Source organism: Hemitrygon akajei, chromosome 13 (assembly GCF_048418815.1).
Source record: "Hemitrygon akajei chromosome 13, sHemAka1.3, whole genome shotgun sequence".
NCBI classification, from domain to species: Eukaryota; Metazoa; Chordata; class Chondrichthyes; order Myliobatiformes; family Dasyatidae; genus Hemitrygon; species Hemitrygon akajei.
The window spans coordinates 75194427-75217928 of record NC_133136.1 but is presented as its reverse complement, the minus strand read 5'-3'; the positions used below and the strand labels follow the sequence as shown (position 1 = coordinate 75217928).

The 23502-nt window shown below is 39.2% G+C and overlaps 1 protein-coding gene across 7 annotated transcripts in view; it reads right to left on the bottom strand.

Moving 5' to 3' along the window:
• sepsecs (Sep (O-phosphoserine) tRNA:Sec (selenocysteine) tRNA synthase) overlaps positions 1-23502 on the bottom strand; it is a 79577-nt gene that overhangs the window by 36790 nt on the left and 19285 nt on the right. For all 7 annotated transcript variants that reach the window (XM_073064893.1, XM_073064890.1, XM_073064896.1 and 4 more), the window contains 5 exons: positions 19900-20054; positions 14911-15029; positions 6059-6217; positions 1784-1937; positions 850-952 (listed from right to left, as the gene is read on the bottom strand). In XM_073064893.1, the coding sequence (XP_072920994.1) occupies positions 850-952; positions 1784-1937; positions 6059-6217; positions 14911-15029; positions 19900-20054 (690 nt within the window). The remainder of the gene's footprint in view (positions 1-849; positions 953-1783; positions 1938-6058; positions 6218-14910; positions 15030-19899; positions 20055-23502) is intronic.

Genomic DNA, 23502 nt, shown 5'->3' with positions numbered 1-23502 from the left:
TAAGGCGTTGCTCCTCCACCGAGGGTGACCTCATCTTGGTACAAGAGAAGACCATGGACCTGTTTTGTCCGCTTCATAAAGACACAGGAACTCAGTTAAGAACAGAAGAGTATAATTTTCTCAATGGTACCAAAAAAGTACAAGCCTTAATTCTTATTCATGGTCTTAAGTGGGGATTGGATTAAATACAGAAAGCAAGCTGCTGGAGGTATCTGCAGCCTCTTATTTTATTTATTTAGAGATACAGCGCGGAATAAGCCCTTACTGCCCTTTGAACCGGGCTACCCAGCAACCTATGATTCAACCCTAGCTTAATCATGAGACAATTTATAATGGCCAACTAACTGGTATGTCTTCGGACTGTGGGATGAAACCGGAGCAAAGAGAAAACCCATTCTTTCCAAAGGGGAGGACATACAGACTCCTTACAGATGACATTGGAATTGAACTCCGAACTCCAGCACCCTGAGCTGCAATACAGTCACACTAACTGCTACGCTATTGTGACGCCCTGGACATAAGTCCTTCCACCTGTGTATGACATTTCTAAATTTTTGAATTTATTCCATTAGGAAGTGTATAAAACCACCAAGAAATCAGGATTAAGATGAGGTGTGGCCTAACCCTAAACTTATCCCTATTGCAGATTATTGTTATGGCAGAATTGAGATAGGGAAATAATGGACGGGAATTGAGTCACACTCTCAAAAATTTACTTTTCACCAATAACGTGGGAAAATATACTCTAAGTCTAAAAGATGCAAGTACTCTAGACTGCTAAAAGCAACATATTTTCACCAAACATTTTCCTACCTCTTTTTACTTTTGCAATATCATCTTGTTTCGTACCTGCTGAATAAGATGCATACACTTGGACAACTGGATTCCATAAGCGTTATTGACGATGTGAGGGATGTCATATTTTGCACAAATCTGAGCCAGTTCTTCCAGTCTACAGAAGAAATGCAAGTATGCTAATGAAAATCAATGCAAAAGTGGTTAAAAATATCAAATGGCTCTATCCACTCTATAGAAACCGCATTCAAAACATAACAGCTCAAAATTGATTGAAATGAACACTACATCTTAACTTTGTATTTTAAGATAGAGTCTTCATATGTAGAGTGAAACTTACAAGAAAAACAGAATATATTTATAATGGGTACAAATTAGAAGCAAATATTGACAAGCTCAAGTTATACAAACTATTCCATAAAGTTGCTGCAACTTTTCAAACAATTTTATTTTACCTCTCTTTCTCTACTAAAGGTGACCTTTATAATGATGACCTTTATAACTTTTCAATGAGACAGCTGGTTAAATACTGCTGTGTGTTTAGAATTCTAGCTTGATCTTTAAGCAGTGCTGTGTTAGATAGTACAATCTAACCATATTTATGGGATTAGTATTGAGACCTGCACCAGTGTAGATCTTTCATCAGTGGATCCATCTAAAGAACCAACTAGCAAAGACAGAATATGCTTCAACTATAAAAGCTTTTAATGAAACAGCTTGCTGGCAGCATGGTCTTAAAACAAATTTGTGGTTTTGCACATAACCAAGACATGAGTGGCTCATAGCCTTTGAACATTATGAGGAAGAAGGCAGAAATTAAAGCAAAGCCCTGCTTATTCCTCCTTTCTTTACCACATTCCAAGGCTTTATGTGACATATATGTCAACAGCCAATAAGCAGGACACCCTTTTTGGTCTAGCAATGCAAGCTAAACTACTAGAAAAATGCAGAGCTCTTAAAAAATCAGAAACAAGCTGGATTTGCTTACCTGTCAGGAGCCCTAGGTGCAAAACAAGAGGTAGTGGAATGAACACAAAGAATATTTTCTGCCCCCAGCTGTTGGATCTTGCTCTCCACACTCTGCAAATCTGTGCGTAATTCATCTCCCTCGAGCAGATTCTCAATCACTACAGGCTCAAAACCTGGCATGAAAATAAATCCACATGGAAATGATTAGAATCAGTTCTAAAAAACTTACATCCCTTACGGCCACATGATGCAAAACTCAAGTTATTCAAAAACAAATAAATTATAGAAGAAGAAAAGCATATGCAAGAGTTGAGGAAAAAGCTTTGAAAAATAATTTGGTCACATATCACAATTGAAAGATATGGACATTCAAAATGCATTATAAACTGAAATGTCACCTTAGTGGAGATTATTAATGATCCTGGAATAAAAAGGGAAAAAAATGGGTGTTCAAAAACGAATCAAATACTTTCTAAAGGTCAACGACCCCACTCAAACACCCTTTTCTCTCACCAGAAGTTGTGCCAATCTGCTGCCCCTTTCCAGCAACTTCTGTTTTTTTTTCAGATTTGTTGTACTCTTTTGATTCAATGTCAACATTGCAAAATAGGTTTATTATTTTAAAGGTGGTTTATTTGATAGCAGCACATTTTTCAAATTAGACATTTCTGTTGGAGAAAAGGGAAGAGAGAATATAGGGAACTATGGACCAGCTAGGGTACATGATAAATAATAACAAGATTGTCCAGAGTCAACATGGATTAATGAATCAGATTTGGTAGATCTGACTTTGATTTGAAGATTTTTTTGAGCTTGTAAATAGCCAATAGAGAAAAGGGAACCAGTAAGTGCGGTGATTTCGGACTTAATAAAACAAAATACCTTTGATAAAGCACCATGTAAGAGACTATTAAGCAAAGTTTAAATGCAGGGTATGGACAGTAATATGATTGCATGATGTGTAAAAAAAAAACAAAGAATAGGAACAAACAGATTATTTTGAGCAGGGAGACTACAGCTGTTTACTGGCACTCCACCCAATCAAAGGTTCAAAAGCAAAGCTAAGCATGACAGACATAATTTTGCTGTGATACAAAGCTACATGACATGGGTTAGGGGGCAGGGACCATAGACCAGAAAAAGTGACCAAGCAAGGTCAGATGGAAAATATGCCTAAATGATCTTCACTTCAGTTAAAAAAAAAATTTGTAGAGTACATTTTTTTTTAAAACTGGTGGGAGATCAAAAGATGTTTGTCCAGATACACCCAAATGTCTTAAGCAGGTATCTCTAAAAGTTAATATAGAAATACAAAGATAAATTAAAAACAAAAATAAAAGCATGTAGGCCTTTATTGCAAAAAGGATTCGAAATCAAGAAATAAAAACACAAAATGCTGGCAGAACTCAGCAGGCCAGACAGCATCTATGGAAGGAGGTAGTGACGATGTTTCGGGCCGAAACCCTTCATCAGGAGTGAAGTAACATGGGATGGTCGAGGGGGGATAAGAAGTGGGGGGAAGGATGAAGTAGAGAGCTGGGAAGTGATAGGCTGAAGGGAAATGGTCTGGGAGAAGATGGAGAATTATGGGAAATAAAAGAGAAAGAATGGTAGGGCTGGGGGGGAGATTATAGTGAGGGGAGAAAAAGAGAACCAGACTAAAATTATAGATAGGGATGGGGTAAGGGGGGGGGCAGGGGTATCAACAGAGGTCTGTGAGTTGAAATCAAGAGTTTTCAAGATATTTTGCTCCAATTATGCAGACCCATCATGAAAATGCACCTAAAATATTATGTACAGGTGTGGTCTCATGGACCAAGGAATGATACACTTGTAGACACAGGAGAGTGAAGATATAGATAATGCAGCAAAGGTCCACCAGTTGATCCTGAGGAAGATAGTGGACATGACACAAGAGATTATTCTATGAAGTTAAGATGAATGAGGCATGACCTCAATAAAATGTACAATGTATTGTGGGATCTGACAAAGTTTATGCAAAGTTATCGTTTCCCGGGCTGACGATCTAGAACCAGAAATGAGTGTCTCAAACTAAGGTGCCCATCATTTAGTAAAAAGAAAAAGGTATTTTTATTCCACCCAAAGGGGAGTGAGTCTTTGGACTGTCTACACAAAAAGGCTGTGGAGGCGCAGTCACTGAATATACTCCAGGGATGGATTGATAAGACTTACAGTTATTAAGGAATCAAGGATATGAGTTAGAGCAGGAAAGTGGCACTAAGGAAGATGTTCAGCCACTGAATGGAAAACAGATGTGAGGGACCAAACAGATACCCTCACTTCCTGCTCCTGAGCTAACTGTGCAGGTATATAACTGTCCTCGGGCCTTCCAACTTTCATAGCTGCACGAACACATTTCCAGTCCATGCATTAATTATACCATTTGATTAGGGAGAGGCTTTCATTTGTCATAGTCATCATATTAAATACATTTTTGGAGCATTCTTCCAGTGCAGAATTTTGAGATGTATGGAATGCAGAATGTGACACAGTATGACAGATTTCCAGCTACCTCTGTTCCAGGTTAAGAGCTTTGTATAAAGGACAGCAGATCTTGATCTCTAATCTGTCCTCCTATTGATCTGGACTTCATTCTGGCAACAGAGTTTATAAAAATGCATTGTTAAAGTTAACAACAGGCTATTACCCTGGATAACTGTACTAATCTGTGTAGTCCAAAGTCTTGGGTTTGATTTCTGATCAATCAATGCTGATTAGGACACTTCCAACAGAGCAGTAAAAACGGCCTTGTGCCCTTTGTCCCACAGCATAACAGATTACTTTGCAATGATTCATGCTGAGAAATATAGACATTTGAATATCAGGCAAAATGTATTCTGGCTTAGTACAGTTAGAGAAATACATCACAGTATAAAACTTTTATGCCAGGGAGAAACATGGGAATTTTAGAAGCAGTATTTTGTTTTTAAACTGGTAAACAATGTAGGTCATCAAGCAAAAGGATGACGAAGGGAAGAGTTGCTCGTTGGGACATGGGCAGTGAAGTTTAGGGAGAAGATTAAGTGTCTGTGGGAAAGTTGGGAAGTTGACTGGAGTACTTTAAATGAGTACAATCCAGAGGTAACAGAATCTGAATGTTTCAGCAGCAGGTGAGCCGATGCAGAGAAAGAAACGAATGATGTATCGGTGATGGAGTGGATTTTGGTTGAGAGTTCCACTTGGGAATCAAATATAAAACTGAAATGGTAAATAGTCAGTATCAGCTTTTGATAGTTATTAAGAGGAATGAAATTGGTAGTTTACTAAGGATCAAAGTAAATGGATTTGGTCTTCCAAATACTTACTGCAGAAAATTAATTACATCTTGTACAACATTAAACATGGATGGTGCCAAACAGATCACGAAGGGGTGGATAAAGGTGGTTATGCTGTTGTTAACTTATATGTGGAAAACGGTGCATTTACAGATACTTTAATATTGAAGTATGACCAAAAGGCCAAAATGCACCTAGGCACTGATTCAGGTTCTACCGCTACTCATAATTTTTAGCTGCAGTGCCTGGGAATGTTGGGTGTGCTGGGGAATGGAAGCAGGAAAAATTGTAACTAATTCCACACAGTAAATAGAAACTGAAAAACAAAACTGCAGCTGCTGGAAATCTGAAACAAATACAGAAAACACTACAAATACTCAGCAGGTCCAGCAGTATCTGTGTAAAGGGAAACAAGTAATGTTTCAAATCGAAGACCCTTCATCCGAATTGAGAAAGAGTAAAAGCAATTTAGTCCAGGAGGCAGAGAAGATGGGAGACGGCAATGGGTGGAACAAAGATAATGGGATAAGAGGGTGGCTACATTCTTTTCCCATATTGTTCTACCCATTGCACTCCCCTATCATCTCTGTTATGTAAACTAATGTTCTCACTCCCCCATCTTCCCTGCTATGTAAACTAACTTTCTCAATGTTAATGAAAAGTCCTTGATCTGAAGTATTAACCAACCTTCTTTCCAGAAATGCTGCCTGACCTGTTGAGTATTTGCAGAATTTCTCCTTTAGTGCCCCTGTCGAGGATCATTCTAATGTGTTAGCACAAGAAGTTCAGAAGTATTATGCTAAATCGCTTTCTCAGAGAGAAAAATATCATCATGGGGAAGATACAAAACTCAAGTGAAATTGTTAAATTGAAAAGTAAATAGTGCCAGAATATAAATGACAGGAGAAATAGAAAAGGAAGGAGCTGGTGCAGCAAATCTGCAGTGAGGTGAAATAGATGTTCAGGAACTGTTTGATATGATAATGTGAACTTTGCACCTGCTGTGATCATGGATTTGAAGCACGATTTTTGATCAATCCTTGGCCATATGATAAACTTTGCTTTAGGTCTCCGGTGGCGTAATGCAAGAAAGCAAAGAGTCAGGCTCATTCCTGTTGCCATTGGAACAACAAAGCAGCTTGAGACACTTCGAACACCTGGAAACACAAGAGACTTACTGTCAGCATTTTCTAGTGTGCAGAACATTAACAAAGTCGAAGAAATATACAAGTACGATGGCTTAAGGATAGGATTCAATAATTCAATTTCAGCACTTTGCTATTTTGTTTAAAAGATGTCCATTGGAATCGTGTTCAGAATGGCTATACGGACAGAATTCAAAAGACTAATTTATTAAACAAATGAAACAACATTCAAAAGTAGAAGAATCACAAAACTTCCTTCAGTAAGAAGTTGCAGAGTAATATGGAGTCATTTATATCAAAGCTAAAAATACACGACTTGAAAAGGATGAGTACACAGCAATGCTACTGGATGTGAAACATACTTAGTTAAATCAAAATTAGAGTAATAGAGCAACCCCCACATCTCTCAAATCATTATACTCGAAATGACTTTTGAGTCATGTAGCAATACTAAATTTACACTAAACATTTGTCAGAATACACCCATCTATTTAAGATATTATGAAAAGGTTGTAGAAGATAAAGGAAGTGCAGAACTATAATCAAAGTTCAAAGTAAATTTATTATCAATGCATATATGTCACCATATTGAACCCTGAGATCATTTTCTTGCTGACATACTCAGTAAATACAATAACCATAATAGAATCAATGAAGGACTGCTGTCAGCAGGGCAGATAACCAGTGTGCAAAAGACAACAACTGTGCAAATACAAAAGTGGAAAAAAGATAAATAAATAAGCAATAAACATTGAGAACATGAGATGAAGAGCCCTTGAAAGCAAGCCTATAGGCTGTGGAAACAGTTCAGGGATGGGGAAAGTTGAGTGAAGTTATCCTCTTTGGTTCAAGAGCCTGTCCCTGAACCTGTTGGTGTGAGTCCTGAAACTCTTGTACCTTCTTTCTGATGGTGGCAGCGAGAAGAGAGCATGACTTGGGTGGTGGGTGTCCCTGATGATAGATGCTGCTTTCTTGTAACAATGTTCCTTGTAGATGTGCTCAGTGGCGGGGAGAGCTTTACCTGTGATGGATTGAGCTGTATCCACCACTTTTTGTAGGACTTTTCATTCAAGTGTGTTACTGTTTCCATTCCAGGCTGTGATGCAGCCAGTTGATATACTCTCCACCACACGTCTATAGAAGTTTGTCTAAGTTTTAGATGTCATGCCAAATCTTTGCAAGCTTCTAAGGAAGTAGAGGTGCTGCCATGCTTTCTTTGTAATGGCACATATGTGCTGGGCCCAGGACAGGTCCTCTGAAATGATAACACAGAGGAATTTAAAATTGCTGACCCTCTCCAACTCTGATCCCCCCCCAATCAGGACTAACTCATGGTCCTCTGGTTTCCACCATCCTGAAGTCATTAATCAGCTCCTTGGTCTTGTTGATATTGAGTAAGAGGTGGTTGTTGTGGCATTACTCTGCCAGATTTTCAACCTCCCTCCAATAGGTCATATATCATAAAAGCTATCTATTTACTGGGTCATTTTTCCTGAGTAGATATGGCTAAAACTAACACAGTAGAAAGACTTAAACATAAAAGATTATTGATTGGCAGAAAGAGAGAGGAAAATCAGTGAGAAATAGCTACAAAGGAACTAAAAGGGACGTCAAGATTTGAGTCAAGAATCTTGTTTCAAACAGCTGTTTTCTGGATGGTTTTAGAGTCAGGAGAGGGGAGTTTGGGGTCAGTTTAAGGTTGAGACAGATATATGGAGGAGTTAAGAGGTCAGGTCTCCGCTCTACATTTGAATGCCAGCAACATGGGCAGGTGCCAAAGGACATCCAGAGACTAGACCCCCCCCCCCCCCCCCCGCCCCGATCTATGTTTGAAGTAACGAAGGACATCTAGAGTCTAGGCCTCCACACTACGCTCAGAGGCCAGCGACACAGACATGTGATGAAGAACATTTGTAGACGTTGGGTTGTCCCAGGTCAGTGGATCCCAGGATCAGACGTCCATGCAAGTAGGAGGTACAAGGGACGGTCATTCAGTAAACCCAGATTTAGAGACTGGAGTTCAGGATCCATTATCCGTTGATCTGTGAGCCAATACCAAAGATCAAAGCCCGAAAGTCCATCACAAGTATAGAAGTCAAATCCAGATGGCCAAAACCTGGAGACTGGAGGCCCGGAAGCCTGTCCTGAATTGGAGGACTGTTCATGTATGTGGATGGGTGGGAGGGAGGAACTCAAGTGCTTTGGAGTTGTTGTTTTGTTGCTTGTTGTCTTCTGCTTTATTGTGTTCTAAGTCGTTCTGCTGAGTATTGTAGGCATGCTATGTTGGCACTGGAATATGTGGCAACACGTGCAGGCTGCCCCCAACACACGTGATAATTAAATCTGAATGTGAATCTGTAGAGAAAATCATTACTCACCAATGGCCAAGAATACCAGTAGATAAGGAAAATTGTGTTAAACTGTGTTTGAGCACCTCTACACCATCCGCCACAAGGGGGACTTCCCACTGTAATTCCCATTGCCATTCCAACATGTCGGTCCATTACCTCCTCTTATGCCAGGATGAGGCCACCCTCAGGGTGTAGGAGCAACACCTAATATTCTGTCTGGGTAGGCAGGCCATCCACCTGGCTTCACCTATCACCTTCGAGCTGGCCTGCATCCCTTCCCCCCAACTTTTTATTCTGGCATCTTCCCCTTTCCTTCTTAGTCCTGAAGAAGGGTCTCAGCCTAAAACATCAACTATCTATGCACTTCCATAGATGTTGCCTGATCTGCTGAGTTCTGGATTTCCAAAATCTTCAGAATTTCTCATGTTTAAAATTGCGTTGATCTTTAAGTGGAACATTGCAGGATCATATGAAGGAGTAGCAAAATGAAGATTATGCTGATGACTAGGAAGCATAGAGGAGATCAAGTGGACATAGATAAGTATAGAATCAATGGGCCAAACCGTTATTTTTCATTTCAAGTTTTAGGCAGAGCGATTTAACTTTCTAAATAGTATACCTTCAAAGGCAATGTAAACCCTATCATGTGCCAAATTAGAAAGGGTACCATCCTATTAGTTGTTGAATACTGTGCATTCGCGTTAATAACTCCAAAGACCTGCTAAGTATCATCTTTGTTTAGAATAACTCTGTAAACCTTGAGAAAAATGCTGAAATTGGTTCTACATGTGCATCAGTGTAATGACACTTCCAAATCCTCACCGGTAAAGGCTCAAACTTCATTGGACAATGTACTGAACATCTTGTTTAATGGTTGCTACTAAACTTATTACCGATCCTCCCTCCCTCTGGTGAGGCGCATGGTGGCTAAAAAGCACTTTGGCATATTCTACATGTCACCAAATTTGCTTCCACAATAACTCCTTCCCAGCAACTCTCACCAAGAAAGACAAGATCACAGGAAATGGGTGCAGTACAGTGATCACGTTACCTTACCAATAGATGCGTGAACTAAATTATCCAGTGATTTGATGTTAACACATACAAAATGCTAGGAGAATTGAGCAGGTCAGGCAGCAATGGAAATGAATAACCAGTTGACATTTCAGACCAAGACCCTTCCTAACAGACAGCACCAGGATTCAACATGGGTTCCCAAAGCTATAAGGCAAAAGCACTATGTGTGTCACCAAAGGGCATTAGAAACAAGGGTTAACAGATGTATTTTACACTAAATGTAACGATTACAATCTCACACGGTGTATAGCGGGAGAGGTTCAATCAGTAGCAGGCATTTCGATAAACAATAGCAAGTGATAAAATGAACACTTCTACATTATTTTAAAACTAATTTTTGTTGCTAAGTAATCTGTGTACTCATTAGAGTGGACATTTTAAGAGTTCTGATCACAAACTAAAATGATGATTTAAATTGTAATTTATTTTCCAGTTATTTAATGACAGAAAAACAACTTTCTACAGAAATACTTTAAAATAGATAACCAAAATAAATTAAAGCTTTTGCAGGAATCAGCAAGCCATTAATAATGTGTCTTGACAAGTCTGAAACCTTATTAAAACATCACAGGTACATAAACTCAAGAACACCAAAATGTTACAAATACATCTGTTAATGCAGAATAATTAGCAACCTTGTACATTTATTTATGTATCACTGTCACATTCCTCTCTTCCTGTGGGTCTGGGTTCTCATTATCTTCTAGCCTGTTTTCCCAAAAAAGTCCCCAATGATCCCTATCTCAAACTCTGGAACTGTTCCTTAAACTATCCATGATTCAAAGGTGCGTTGAATCTCCAATTAATCAGTAAATACTTCTGAGAACATGCTGTCATTTTAATGCACAAAAAAAAAACACAAGCAACTGTTACAAGAAATGTAGAATTTTCAGGATTGAAGTTCTAATGCCAAAACTGGAAGAGATGCTGCATATGCAAATACATAAATATTTTGAGCTGTCTTTTAACTCCAAGTGGAAAAAAAAATCAAATCCAGATTTTCAGTATCAAGCAATATTTTATGATGGTGATATGTATTTTTCAGTTTAATTTAGTAACTTCATACTTTGTTGTTCAGCATAACCCTAGATAAAGCCTAATATATGCCGGAAACCCTCACACAAGTTGGACTCAAAATTTCATTTCTATTACACCTTTGAACATTCCAAGGAATGTTGGCAATACGTGGTAGAAGTGTGAAAAGACTGAAATCTCTAATTTTGTGTATTAAAATTAATGGGGCCATAGTTCAGTTTACAATTCTTAAGCCATAACATATCCAATCCATAGAAACACAAATTAACTCATTACAGAACTAACTTTCTGGACGAAACATTGATTAGGATGCTCAGCAGGCCAGGCAGTATCTGGCCTGTTGAGTTCATCCAGCATTTTGTGTGTTACTTTGGACTTCCAGCATCTTCCAATTTTCCCATGTTAATGATTAGGATACAGCTGGAATACTGTGCGTGGTTCTGGTTGCCACACTATAAGAAGGATGTGATTGCATTGGAAAGGATACACAAGAGATTCAACAGGATGTTGCCTGGGATGAATATTTTAACACCGAAGAGAGAGTGTATACGTTTTCCTTGGAGCAGAGATCAAGGGGTTCTGACAGAAGCATACAAAATTAGGAGAGGCACACATAAGGCAAATATAAAGAAAGTTTTTTCCAACAGCTCGGAATACATAAGTGTGCATCGCTTCTGTAATTCTTGGGTCACACAAACAGCACAAGACATTCAGACAGAATCTGTGGGGCTTGCTTCAACATTACTCCATCAATAGGTCCAAGCACTGAGGTGCTTACCTTTGTTGGCTGTGCTTGAAGTTAAGTGCGTGTACACCATAGTGCCTTTGTCTCAGGGCCTCAATACAATGCAAAGACATGACCCCTACCTCTCCACCCAACTTGCAACCTTCATGCAAACCCACACATTCCTCACCAATCTACTTTCAATTCACTACTAATTTGCTGCTCCATCAACCATCATTTCACTGTCAAACCACCTGCTGACTGCCATCCACCGTAATTCTCTCACATCGCCTTGCTCTCATTGATCTGCCACAGAACTATCTCCTCCCCACCAATCTGGCACTCAATACCTCCAATTACTGGCCCACATCACACCACTAAAAATCTGCTGCCTAATCAAAAATCCTTTTATTATCAATCCACAGTTTGTAAACATATATGTGTATGCTTTTCAGTTATATTTCACCCACAACATTCCTCAGCTTCTTGATTCAAGACTATACTCCAAACTAAATGTTCTAATTATTTTCTATATTTTCTGAGGTTCTTCAAATTCCACATGGACATAAAACAGGATGTATTAATGTCTTAAGTATTTGCATGTCTTAAGCTATGCAAATTAGTGGTTATGTCAAAATTGGAAAATGGTGTTCAATTTCAAACCCCTTAGGGACCTCAAGCTTAAGGAGAGACTTTAAGAGATTCATTGTAACTGCTAATGAGATAAGTCAAGAAACTTCTGCTTATGTAAAGGTTAAGAAGAAATCTAATGGACACATTCGAAACCATGAGAAATTCAGATCCCCGTGGGGGTCAAAAGCAGAGAACATAAAGTTATAATCACCACGCAGGATTACAGAAAATGCATAAATATGTACGTTATGCTCTTGCAAAAACAGCAGCAAATGCAATATTATATACTTTTCAACAAGGAGAAATATTTCAATAGAATTTGCTTTAAATACGTTTAAGAAAAGACTTGGTGAGCATATCTTTCAGAAGGACGATGCTGCTGTATGTGTGTGGTGTAAAATGCTGTAGAGGATCTGTCCCCTATCACTTACCCTAAACACATTATATCGTACTGGCAGAGTATTCTGCCTCCTTTCCAAAATTAGACATAGCATGGAAACAGGAATTCAACCCAACTGAACCATGCCAAACAAGACTGCCATCCAAGCTGGTCCCATTTGGCTGCAATTGTCCCTTTTCTCTCTAAACCTTTCCTATCCATTTACATGTCCAAGTACCTTCTAGATTCTAGTAATATACTTGCCTCAACTATTTTTCCTGTACTCTGGCAGATTATTCCATCTACTGACCACTCTCTGGGGGAAAAACATTGCCCCTCAGGTTCCAATTCAGCTGCTTACCTTTAACCTATGCCCACTAGTTCTCGATTCCCCAACCCTGGGACAAACACTGTGCGCATTCACCCTATCTGTGCCCATCAATTCTGTACATCTCTATTAGATCACCCATTGTTCTCCTGTACTCCAATGTAAATAGTTTCAACCTGCTCATTCTTTCTCCATAACTGTGTCCTTTGAGGCCTGGCAACATCCTTATAAATTTCCTCTGCACTTTTTCTGGCTTAATGGCATCTTTTCTATAGGAGGGTGACCAATCTTAAACAATCGCAACATAATACCCAACTTCTGTACTAATTTCTCAGAATGATGAAGGTCAATTGCCAAAATCTTTCTTCACTACCATCTAGCTGCGACATTATGTTCAGGAAATCATCTGCTTGTACTCCTAGATCCCTCTGTTCTAGCATACAGGGCCCTATTGTTCACAGTTAAGTCTTACCGTCATTTGTTGTCCCAAAATACACTTATCTGAAACTCTATTTCCTATTCCTTAGTCCACTTACCCAGCTGCTCAAGAATCCTCTGCAAATCCTGATAATTACCTTCAGTGTCAACAACATCACCTATTTTAATGCCATCTGCAAACTTACTAACTATGCAATAAATAAATGCCATTGAACTCAGGAGGAACTGAATTTCAGATGCACAATGCATTTAAAATGGGGAAACAAATACATATTTCTATTCAAAATCACTTCATTGTTCTTCTGAGATAGAGCTGGACACTGTGGTTTATACTCCTCAATTATCACTATCATGTCATTCTGGAAAATTAATTTGGATTTGAGAGACAAAATTCCAACTTTTCTTTAAGTGCATCAACATCCAACAATTTGCCTGCCTGCAAAAGAAACATCCATACTAAGGTCCCAACCCCTGCTTTGGGATCCATTCTCCAAACCCAATATAAGTGACAGATTCTGCACTGCTCTTCTCAGTTTTTTCGACCAGTTAACAGTGTAAAGTGTTGCGCGTGGCCAAGTGGCTAAGGCGTTGGACTAGCGATCCGAAGGTCGTGAGTTCGAGCCCCAGCTGAGGCAGCGTGTTGTGTCCTTGAGCAAGGCACTTAAGTGCACACTGCTCCAGTCCACCCAGTTGAAAATGGATACCAGCAAAATGCTGGGGGGTAACCTCACGATAGACTGGTGTCCTATCCGGGGGGGGGGGGGGGGGGGGGGGGGGGGGGGGGGAGAGTCTCGTACACTCAGTCACTTCACGCCACGGAAACCGGTATAAGTACCAGCCTGACGAGCCTACCTTATAGCTTTTAACAGTGTAAAAGCCACTAATGAAATGCATGAGCAAATTACTTTGTTAATTTCAGCTGTGACAGAAGTTAATGTCAATGAGAGTGGTTGCTAGAAATGTGAAATCAGATACAATTACTACATTTAAGAGGCATTTAGATAGATACTTAAGTAGGCATGGCACTGAACGATACTATTTTAGGCAGATGGACATAAAAGTTGATTGGCTTAGATGTGGTGGGACAATGGGCCTACCGTCTGTAGCACCCACATTTGGCTTGAATCCATAAATGTGTTATAGGGCACATGCCCTCCTCTCCCCACAATCTTTCACTCAAGTTCTTCTAATCCCTCCTGGAAACACCTCAGAAATGGTGCCATCTTGTTTCCTTGCAGCTCTGTCTGGTGAGCTTTGTCTGGATCCCTGAAAATCTATTTTCAAGAGGAATCTGAAATTTTCAATGAGCTTCAGGCCAATTTCCAGAATGAGTGAGCCAGTGGCGAAAGTAAAATGGTACGACCTACAAGCAACAAAGTAGCTGTAGTTATGCTTACAATGTAATCGCATTGATAAGGAATTTGTAGGACTGCACAGATAAGATAATTTACCTTCACAAATACAGGCACTCTTCTCAATATAGCCCTCTTATACCAGTTTCCAGTGAGGCCAATGCTATCCAAGCTTAAAATAGTATTTATTAACGATCCAAAATACCAATCACCTTCTAAAAACCAGATAAGCTGGAACTTTCATTTCATACTTGAAATTTATAATGAATGAAAATGATTTTTCTTTATGCACTCGTACAGATTTAAAAAACAAATGACAACATCATTAAGGTCGTCAAGCTTATTTTTACTAAGACAAAGCAAGTAAAATAATAGGAAATTATCAAACCTGCAATTCGAAGAATATCCAACATAAGGGAGTTCGTAATTTTATTCAGGAGGCTGGATCCTGCCGCTTTCGGCTGAATAGCTGCAATATCACCTGATCTTCCAATCCCATGCATTAACCTAAATTAAAACAAATTAAATGCTTAAAACTATGGTCATTGCTAAAAATCAGTTTTATGAATTAATAAAATTTATCAACTGTTTGTAGTAAGTAAAACTGCCTTCCATTATTCACTGAATTTAACACAAAGTTAACTGACTCTATGGTTATCTATTTAGTTCTTGATTATTTTCCAAGATTATGCATCTGAGTATTTTTAACTCACCTTAATTAAAATTATCTTTATACTTTAGAATCAGTTTTCTGGGTAAGTTTCTATCTGCCACATTTTTCTGCATGCCTAACCTTGAGATCCTCACAACAGCTAGCTTTTTATATAAAGAAAGCAGCCCAAGAAACCAATACCTGAATAGTATTTGTCTTAGGTCACCAGATTTGTTTTATGCTTTCCTTAAAATCTCATTTTTTTTTAAGTCTTGGATTAAACATACTGCATATTAAATGTAAATTTACCAAAAAAAATCCATATGAAATAATCATACCTCTTCCTGGTTCCTTGTGTTAACCAAATAATACAAAAAGCAAATCCCAAGATCATTCTACTCCTTAGCAAACAACTTTAAATGCAAAATTTTGCAAAATGAATAGTAATCAACCCATTATCTGAACATAAACTGGATAAAGAGTAAAAAGATCTTAAAATTTTGAATCACAGATCACTAATGATAGCGAGATAAATTAATCTCTAGAGGGACAGATTTGAAAAGCACATAATTTGCATTAACTTGTAACAAACTTTCGTTCACAGCCTCACAGTTCTTGGGGGTGGGGAGGGGGAGATCTGCAAGTGCTGGAAATCTATAAGAACAGAAAAATGTCAGCAATTCTAAACAGGGCAGACAGCATTTGAGGACCAAGAAACAAAAAAGGCAAATAGTATATATATAGATGGATTTAATGTTCGGCTCATGAGTGACAGTAATAAAAAACTATAATGATTGGGTTCAAATAAAGAAGAGATGGAGATGGAGCACAAATAACTATGTAGAATAACTACCGTAGATGTCGGATTATAAGCCGCTACTTTTTTCCCATATTTTGAACAGCTTTGAACTCTGCGGCCTTTAATACGGTGCGGCTAATGCATGATTTTTTTCATGCCGCCAAAAACATTTTGCCTCGTAACAGTAGACCAATAAAATTGATGAGTAGTTCACAGAGGTCCAATGAAATTGTACGATAAATCAAGCGCACTTTCACAATTAAATTATTGTAAATCAGTCATTTGTACTCACCCTCATCAACATGGAAAACACTCGAAGAAAAGCATTGTGCTGCCTTTATGGTAGTTATTTAGTTTATAATATTTTCGCTTAGTAATTCATTTTCTAGTTAAAGTTAGAAGTGTTTTAACTATATTTGTTTTCTGTACTACATCGCAGGATGCTATGACGTCACACCCGGTTTCGCCGCGTCTTGTGGGAAAAATGCCAGTTTGCGATAAACGGGAAGGAGGGGGGCGAGCGGCATTACGCGAGCGGCATTGGATCTGAGCGAACGCTGCTTTTAAGTTAAAGGCGATCAATAACTTTTCCTGGTAGGCTGCAGTATATATATTTTTTACCAGTCGTTAGGAGATATTGGAATGTTGTTCAGTAAAAAAAGTATACGCAACGTATATTTAAAAGTAGCCGCGTTACAGGCACGGTTCGAAAAAAAGCATTTGCAATATGTATTTGTTTATGTTACCATATGGATTTAATTAAAAGTTAAAAAATCCTCACGTGTAATATCTTTCTGTGTAAATATCTCATATTACAACGTGGGACACCTGCGGCCGAAAATCCGGTGCGGCCTGTACAAGTAAAAAATTGATTTTCTTTCTAAAATTAGAGCCAGCGGCTTTTAATCAGGTGCGCTCTGTACTCCGGAATCTACGGTACTTGAAAAGTTCTGCTCATGAGTCACAAATTCTAATATAGAATTGCAATGCTCAGGATGATAAACTTTTTTCAGTTGTTTAAGGAACATAAAACTTGGCTCATGGATTTTCCAACTTCTCCCCACTAACAAAAAGAACAATGTCTTTTCTCGGGAAAACACTGGCCGGATTGCTAATGTGGTTTTCACAAATCTGGGAAAATAATCACACTCATGCTTTGATTATTTCCACCTTAGGAATTTAAACCAATCGTAGTTACAAACAGTACTGATGACTAATTTTTATATATTTATAAATCCCTCATTTATAAATGCTCATCAGCACCAAGCAATAAAAGATTACAAAGAAGTAAATGATGGATTATGAAAGGCAATAGTCAAAAAAATTCAGAGTTCAAAGTAAATTTATTATCAAAGTACATCTGGTTGCGTATTTAATATATCAGTAATATTCGAGTAATCTAGTATACATATATATTGTTTCACTAAGCATTCTTGTTCGTTTAAATAATTTATTACGGGTAATATGTATAAATACATGAATTGCATATGTCATCATGCTACCACATAAGTGCACAGCTCACTTAAAGTAGAGAGCGAATTTAGACTCCCATGTTTTCCTTTGAATTAGTTTAACGTTTTGAAGTTACAAAACGTTATATATGTCATATTACAACCATGAGATTCATTTTCTTGCAGGCATACTCAATAAAACCATAAGGAAATAATAACCATAATAGAATCAATGAACGGACACCAACTTGGGCACCAACCCGTGTGCAAAAGACAACAAACTGTGTGGATACAAAAAGAAAGAAATAATAATAATAATAATTAATTATTATTCATGCTAAAAGCAGATACTAGAAACTTCCAAACAACTTTAATTATGTTGATAAGTTCTTCAAAATAAAACCATCACCTGTTAAATTACACAAGAGAAAATCAAGATCAACAATTCCAGTCTTATCAACCAAGGTAGGATGGTAAATAAGAAATACTATGGAGCTGCTGTTATGGTGAAGGTGAATTATAAGATCAGACAACAATGCGTGGTGGATGAGGGAGAAGGAACAGGAGAATGACAATCCAGTACTGATTTGACGTGGGCATCAGACAATAGCTTACAGATTCAAAAGGTTGCTCTGTTAGGCATTGAACACCTACTTGAAATTACCTCAATGAGGAAGAAAGTGAAAAAATGTCTTACCATAACAAGATTCAAGAACCTATGTGCAAAATAGGTAAAAGCAATAGCAATAACGTAAAGTTAACTAAAATTGTCCTCTGCTTCAGCACTCAAAACTATAAGGACAGGCACCAAAGGATAACTGGTTAGTAGGGAGGTGAAGGGAGGCTATAAAGAGGAGATAGGAGGTCCTTGCTTGGCATGTTTCTAGCCCCCGATGCCACTGACTAACTGCCTGAGACCAACAGAACCCAAATGTATATGTAGTATTCAGGTTGGGTATTAAAGAAAATGAGAAGCAGTCAGGCTTGGGACCAGGTCAGCTCTTTACAAGCAAATTTATTTATTTATTGGCCAAAAGTGCAGAGTAGGCTCTTCCAGCCCTGTGAACCACATCTAGCCTAATTACGGACAGTTTATCTACCAACTGGTACAACTGAGGGAAGAAACCAGAGCTCCTGGAAGAGAACGTATAAACTTACAGGCAGCAACAGGAACTGAACCGAGGTCACTGGTATTGTATAGAGTTGTGCTAACCACTCCAATATCATGCCGCCTATGCTAATCCTGCCTGTTGTGGAAAAAGAGAGAAAATTGCCCTCAGAAATTTAAAGGGGAACAGGGCACAGCAAATGGTGCTGCCCCATCACAACTCCAATAACCCAGGTTCAATCCAAAATCCACTGCTGTCTGTGTGGAGTTTGAATCTTCTTCATGTGAATAAATGGGCTTCTCCAGTTTCATCCCACACCCCAAGGATGTGCTAGCAGGCGGTTACTGTGAAATACCCTGAGAGCAGGTAGTGACAGGAGAATCAAAGGGACCACGATTTGGTGTGGATATATTATGAGGAACTAAAAATACGGGAATAGGACAAATCGGAATGGTCTGGAGAGCTGGCGTAAACTCAATGGGCTGAAATTGCCTCTTTCTTTTTGGTGAGAAAATAAAATGCAAGTGCTGATTTTCCAGGAAGCAGCTCCTGTTTTTCAGTACAGCTTTAATGTCTGTCGATATGCCTTGGATTTGGGTTGGAAATTTTTAAAAATTGTAAGTTCTAAGGCTCAGATCAGCTTTCAGCCTTATATCCAAGAAGATCTCTAGTCTACACAAGAGAAACAGTGCTTGATATAAATAAACCAAGCAAAACAGAAATAGCAGTAAGGAGAGGGAAGAGTGAGGAAGGTCAAACACAATAAAGTACAGAGACAAAACATGATAAAAATGAGAAGTCATGAAAGTCATGGTGAAGAGTTGCAGAGTGAATTTAATGTCATTTGAAGACAGGAACTACTGAAAATAAGGTGACAGAGAACAACAAATTATCTTAGCTTTTGTAGTCTGACCATTGTCTCTAATGTAGAAGTTGTTCTGGAGCGAGAGGTTAAAGAAATCAGGAATAGTACCATGGCAATGTTTTCAATGTTCATTCTGAAATGGTAAAGCTCACTAAAGCTTCTGGCAAGATAAGCTGCAGGCCAAACTGCATGTATTCCCTCTAAAATCAATTATTGCTGAATGAGATGACAGGACTTCATGAAATAACATTCTTCAGAAATGTAAATTGATTTTTTAGAAATAATACACAGGTTATGTACAATGCCCAAATTAACCCAATGTGCCATGCATAAATTAGACAATCTGTTTAGAAAAACTGAGCTTTACCTTTAATAACGACTGGAAGCATAAATCTGATCACTTTTATTTCAGAAGAAAGATTGAATACATTCAGAACAGTGCCACAGAATTCTTTTTGAAAATGGGTTCAGCTATTAAAAAAAAACCATTTTGAACTTTACCGGTAATGCCTTCGAGCAACAAGGTCCGAGGCCACTCTTCCTTCCCTCTCTCCAACTCCACAATTACCGAGGAAGTTGTTGCTATCCATAATAGCCAGCTCATGTAGAAAAAGTTCAATAGTACTCTCATTCCATCCATCTTCTGGACACTTACCCTATGGAAATAATGCCACAGTGAAAAGATATGCAGATTTTAATATTTCACATGGGATACAAGATGGCATTGATGAGACTTAGAACACAATAAACCTTATTCGTCACAACAGTATCTGCACTTAGTTTGCACTGTAGTGAGTTGTATCTCAAACAATGATGAGTCAGAGTGCAGGAAGGGGATAGAGAGATTGTATGACAACAATCTTTTCCTCAGTGTAAGCAAAAGAGCTGGTCATTGATTTCAAAAGGGGATTGTTAAGCATATTATTGGCTTGTTTATTGGTGAACTGTCTCATTGACTATTGCCCAGTGGCACTTAAATTTACTATGATGGAGTGCTTTGAGAGCTTGGTAATGGCTAGATCAACTCCTGCCTGAGAAAGGACCTGGACCAGCTGCAATTTGCCTAACTCCACAGGAGGTCTACAGCAGCTGCAATATCACTGGCTCTCCACTCAGCGTTGGATCACTCAGAGAAAAGCAACATCAATATCTACGATAGGCTGCTGTTTATTGACTACAGGTCAGCCTTCAACACAATAATACCCTCAGTTCTGGTTAATGAGCTCCAAAAGTTAGGCTTCTGTACTTCCCTCTGCAACTGGATCCTTGTCTTCCTCAGTTTGTGAGGATTGGAAATAACATCTCCTCACTGACAATCAACACTGGCACACCTCAAACACCATCTGTAAATTTGCCGACAACACAACTAGGTATTATTGACAGAATTTCAGATTATGAGGAATTGGTGTTGAGGTGCAAGAGAGATCAGCTGATTGGTGTCACAGCAACAATGTTGCACTCAACGTTAGTAAGACCAAGGAATTGATTGTGGACTTCAACAAGGGGAAGCTGTGGGACACACCAGTCCTCACTGTGAGATCAGCAGGGAAAAGGTGAGCAAGTTCCTGGGTGTCAACATCTCTGAAGAGTCTATCTTCATTATATTGATGCAATTACAAAGAAGGCATGACAGTGGCTATATTTCATTAAGAGTTTGAAGAGAATTAGTATGACACCAAAGACACTCGCAGATTTCTACAGATGTACCGTGAAGATTGCTTTTGGTTTCTTTTGGTGCAGTTGGACGATATGCAGTGAGAGGATTGATTTAACCAAGCGATAATCAGTCTAGCACTCCACGATACCAACAAGTTGCAGCACCAAAGACATCATGTGCAATTTGCAAACAGTGTCAACGAGGCACTGGTGACCCATATGAAATGTAAGCGTAGCACAGAAGTGGGACCAACACAAGATGCTAGAGATGAAATCAGCAAAGTCAATCCTCAGACCGAAAAAGAGAGTTCATCAGCATTGATCTCACAGAAATGATGAAAATATCACCAGGATACTGGAAGAGAAAACAAAAGCATTTTTCATATAGCAGAATGATGTTTCTTCCATCCTGAAGTGGGATAATTTCAAACACAGTCAGAGGCAAGCACAGACTGCAATACGCAAAATATGAACTGAGTGGTCGGAGAGAAAAGTGGAGGAAATTCAGTGCTAGGCTGACACCAAAAACTTGAAGATGCTCTTCAGTGTCATCAAAGCAATCTGTGGACCACACAAGCTACATACCATACCCTTTCTGTCAGCAGATGGCACAGTCCTGCTCAGGGAGAAAAGAATGGAGGGAACACTTCAGCAACTTGTTCGACAGGCTGCACTCGATCAGATCCCCAGAAATCCACTATAGACAGCCTCAACCTCCCTCCTGCAATAGTTGAGTTCAAACAAGCCATTGCTTGCTTAAATTCTGGGAAGGTCAGAGCCCCTGCCAAGATCTTCAAGCCATTGAGCCCAGTTGCACTAAGGGCCTTCCATGAAATTCTGACAAGCATCTGAGAAGATAAAGACAAGCCCAATGAGTTTAGAGATGCTTTGATCATACCTCCTTTCAAGAAGAAAGTTAGAAAAGCTGAATGCAGTAACTACAGTTGTATTTTGCTGCTTTAGATCACTGGGAAAATCCCAGCCCACAATTTTCCCAACCACCTAACCATGACTGCATCAGAGAAGAACCTGCCCGAGACACAGTGTAGATTCTGCCCTGGAAGAAGCACCATCAATATGATGTTCGCTGTCCAGCATGTTCAAGAAAAGCGTATTGAGCAGGACCTGGATCCGTACATTGTCTTTACAGATTTAACCAAGGCCTTTGACACAGTTAATAGAGAAATGCTCTGTTAAAGTTGGGATGTCCACACAAGTTCTTCAGTCAAATCCACGATGATATGACTGTCCTTGAGCTCTCAAATGGGTAAGTCTCAGAGCCGTTCAATATCCTAAATGCGTGAAGCAAGGTCCATACTGTTCAACCTCTTTTTCACACTCAACCATGTGGTCAGGGACCTTGAACATGAGGTGTACCTGCAGTACAGACTTGATGGATCATTTTTTGATCTGCATCACCTGAAATTTATGACCGTTAAAAGAGTCATCCTCGAAGCACTTTAAGTGGACTCCTGTGCTCTATTGGCCCACACAGAGTCTGATCTGCAACTGGTTATTGATTGGCTCGCAGAAGCCTCAAGTCTGTTTGGCCTCACCATCGGTGCGTACAAAAGAGAAGCCTTATTTCAGCCTGCTCCTGGATCTGCTGCTGTGCTACCTTCCATAAGCATCGAAGGCACAACATTGAGGGTAGTAAAGGAACATAAATACCTCAGGAATATAAATATCCAAGGAATCATTATTCCTTGGATTAAGAAATCAATGGCAGGATTTACAAGGCTTGTCAGAGCCTGGGCAGACTGTGATCACGTGTGCTAAGTCAGCACAATATCCAGATGCTCACTAAAGTCAACTTGTACAAGGCTGGCATCCTGTGTGGTTGTGAAACGTGGCCCACATTCAAAAGACAACTCAAACTGCTGGAGCACTTCCACTTGCGCAGCCTGAGATCCATTAAGGGTATCTGCTGGCATAACTGTATCACAAGCTTGTGAGTCCTCAATAGGTCAAAGACTATCAGTACTGAAGGAATGATCCTGAAAGCACAACTTCATGGACCGGATACGTTATATTCATGGAAGACCCCAGATTCCCCAAGCAGCCGCTCTATGGCCAGTTATCACGGGGAAACAGAAACGTGGTAGATCTCAGGTATAAAGACTGTGTGAAAGTCTGCATTGCTTAGACTGGACTTGCTCCTCTTTGTCTGGAACATAAGGCACAAGACAGAACTATTTGCCGTGCCTTGGTTAAACTTGCTCACAGCAACTGAGAAGATAGGCATCAAGCGGATCTAGAGACTGCCCAACGGAAGAGGAAAGCATCAGCAATAGCTGCGCCTATGGAATCAAGACAACTCCACTTTAAATGTCTATGCCATTCAAAAACTGACCTCCACAGTCAGCTCAAACACATATCCGATGAGCTGCACAAACACAATCAACATTGGCGAAATCAACGGACAACCACCCACTGTGGAGAGCATTC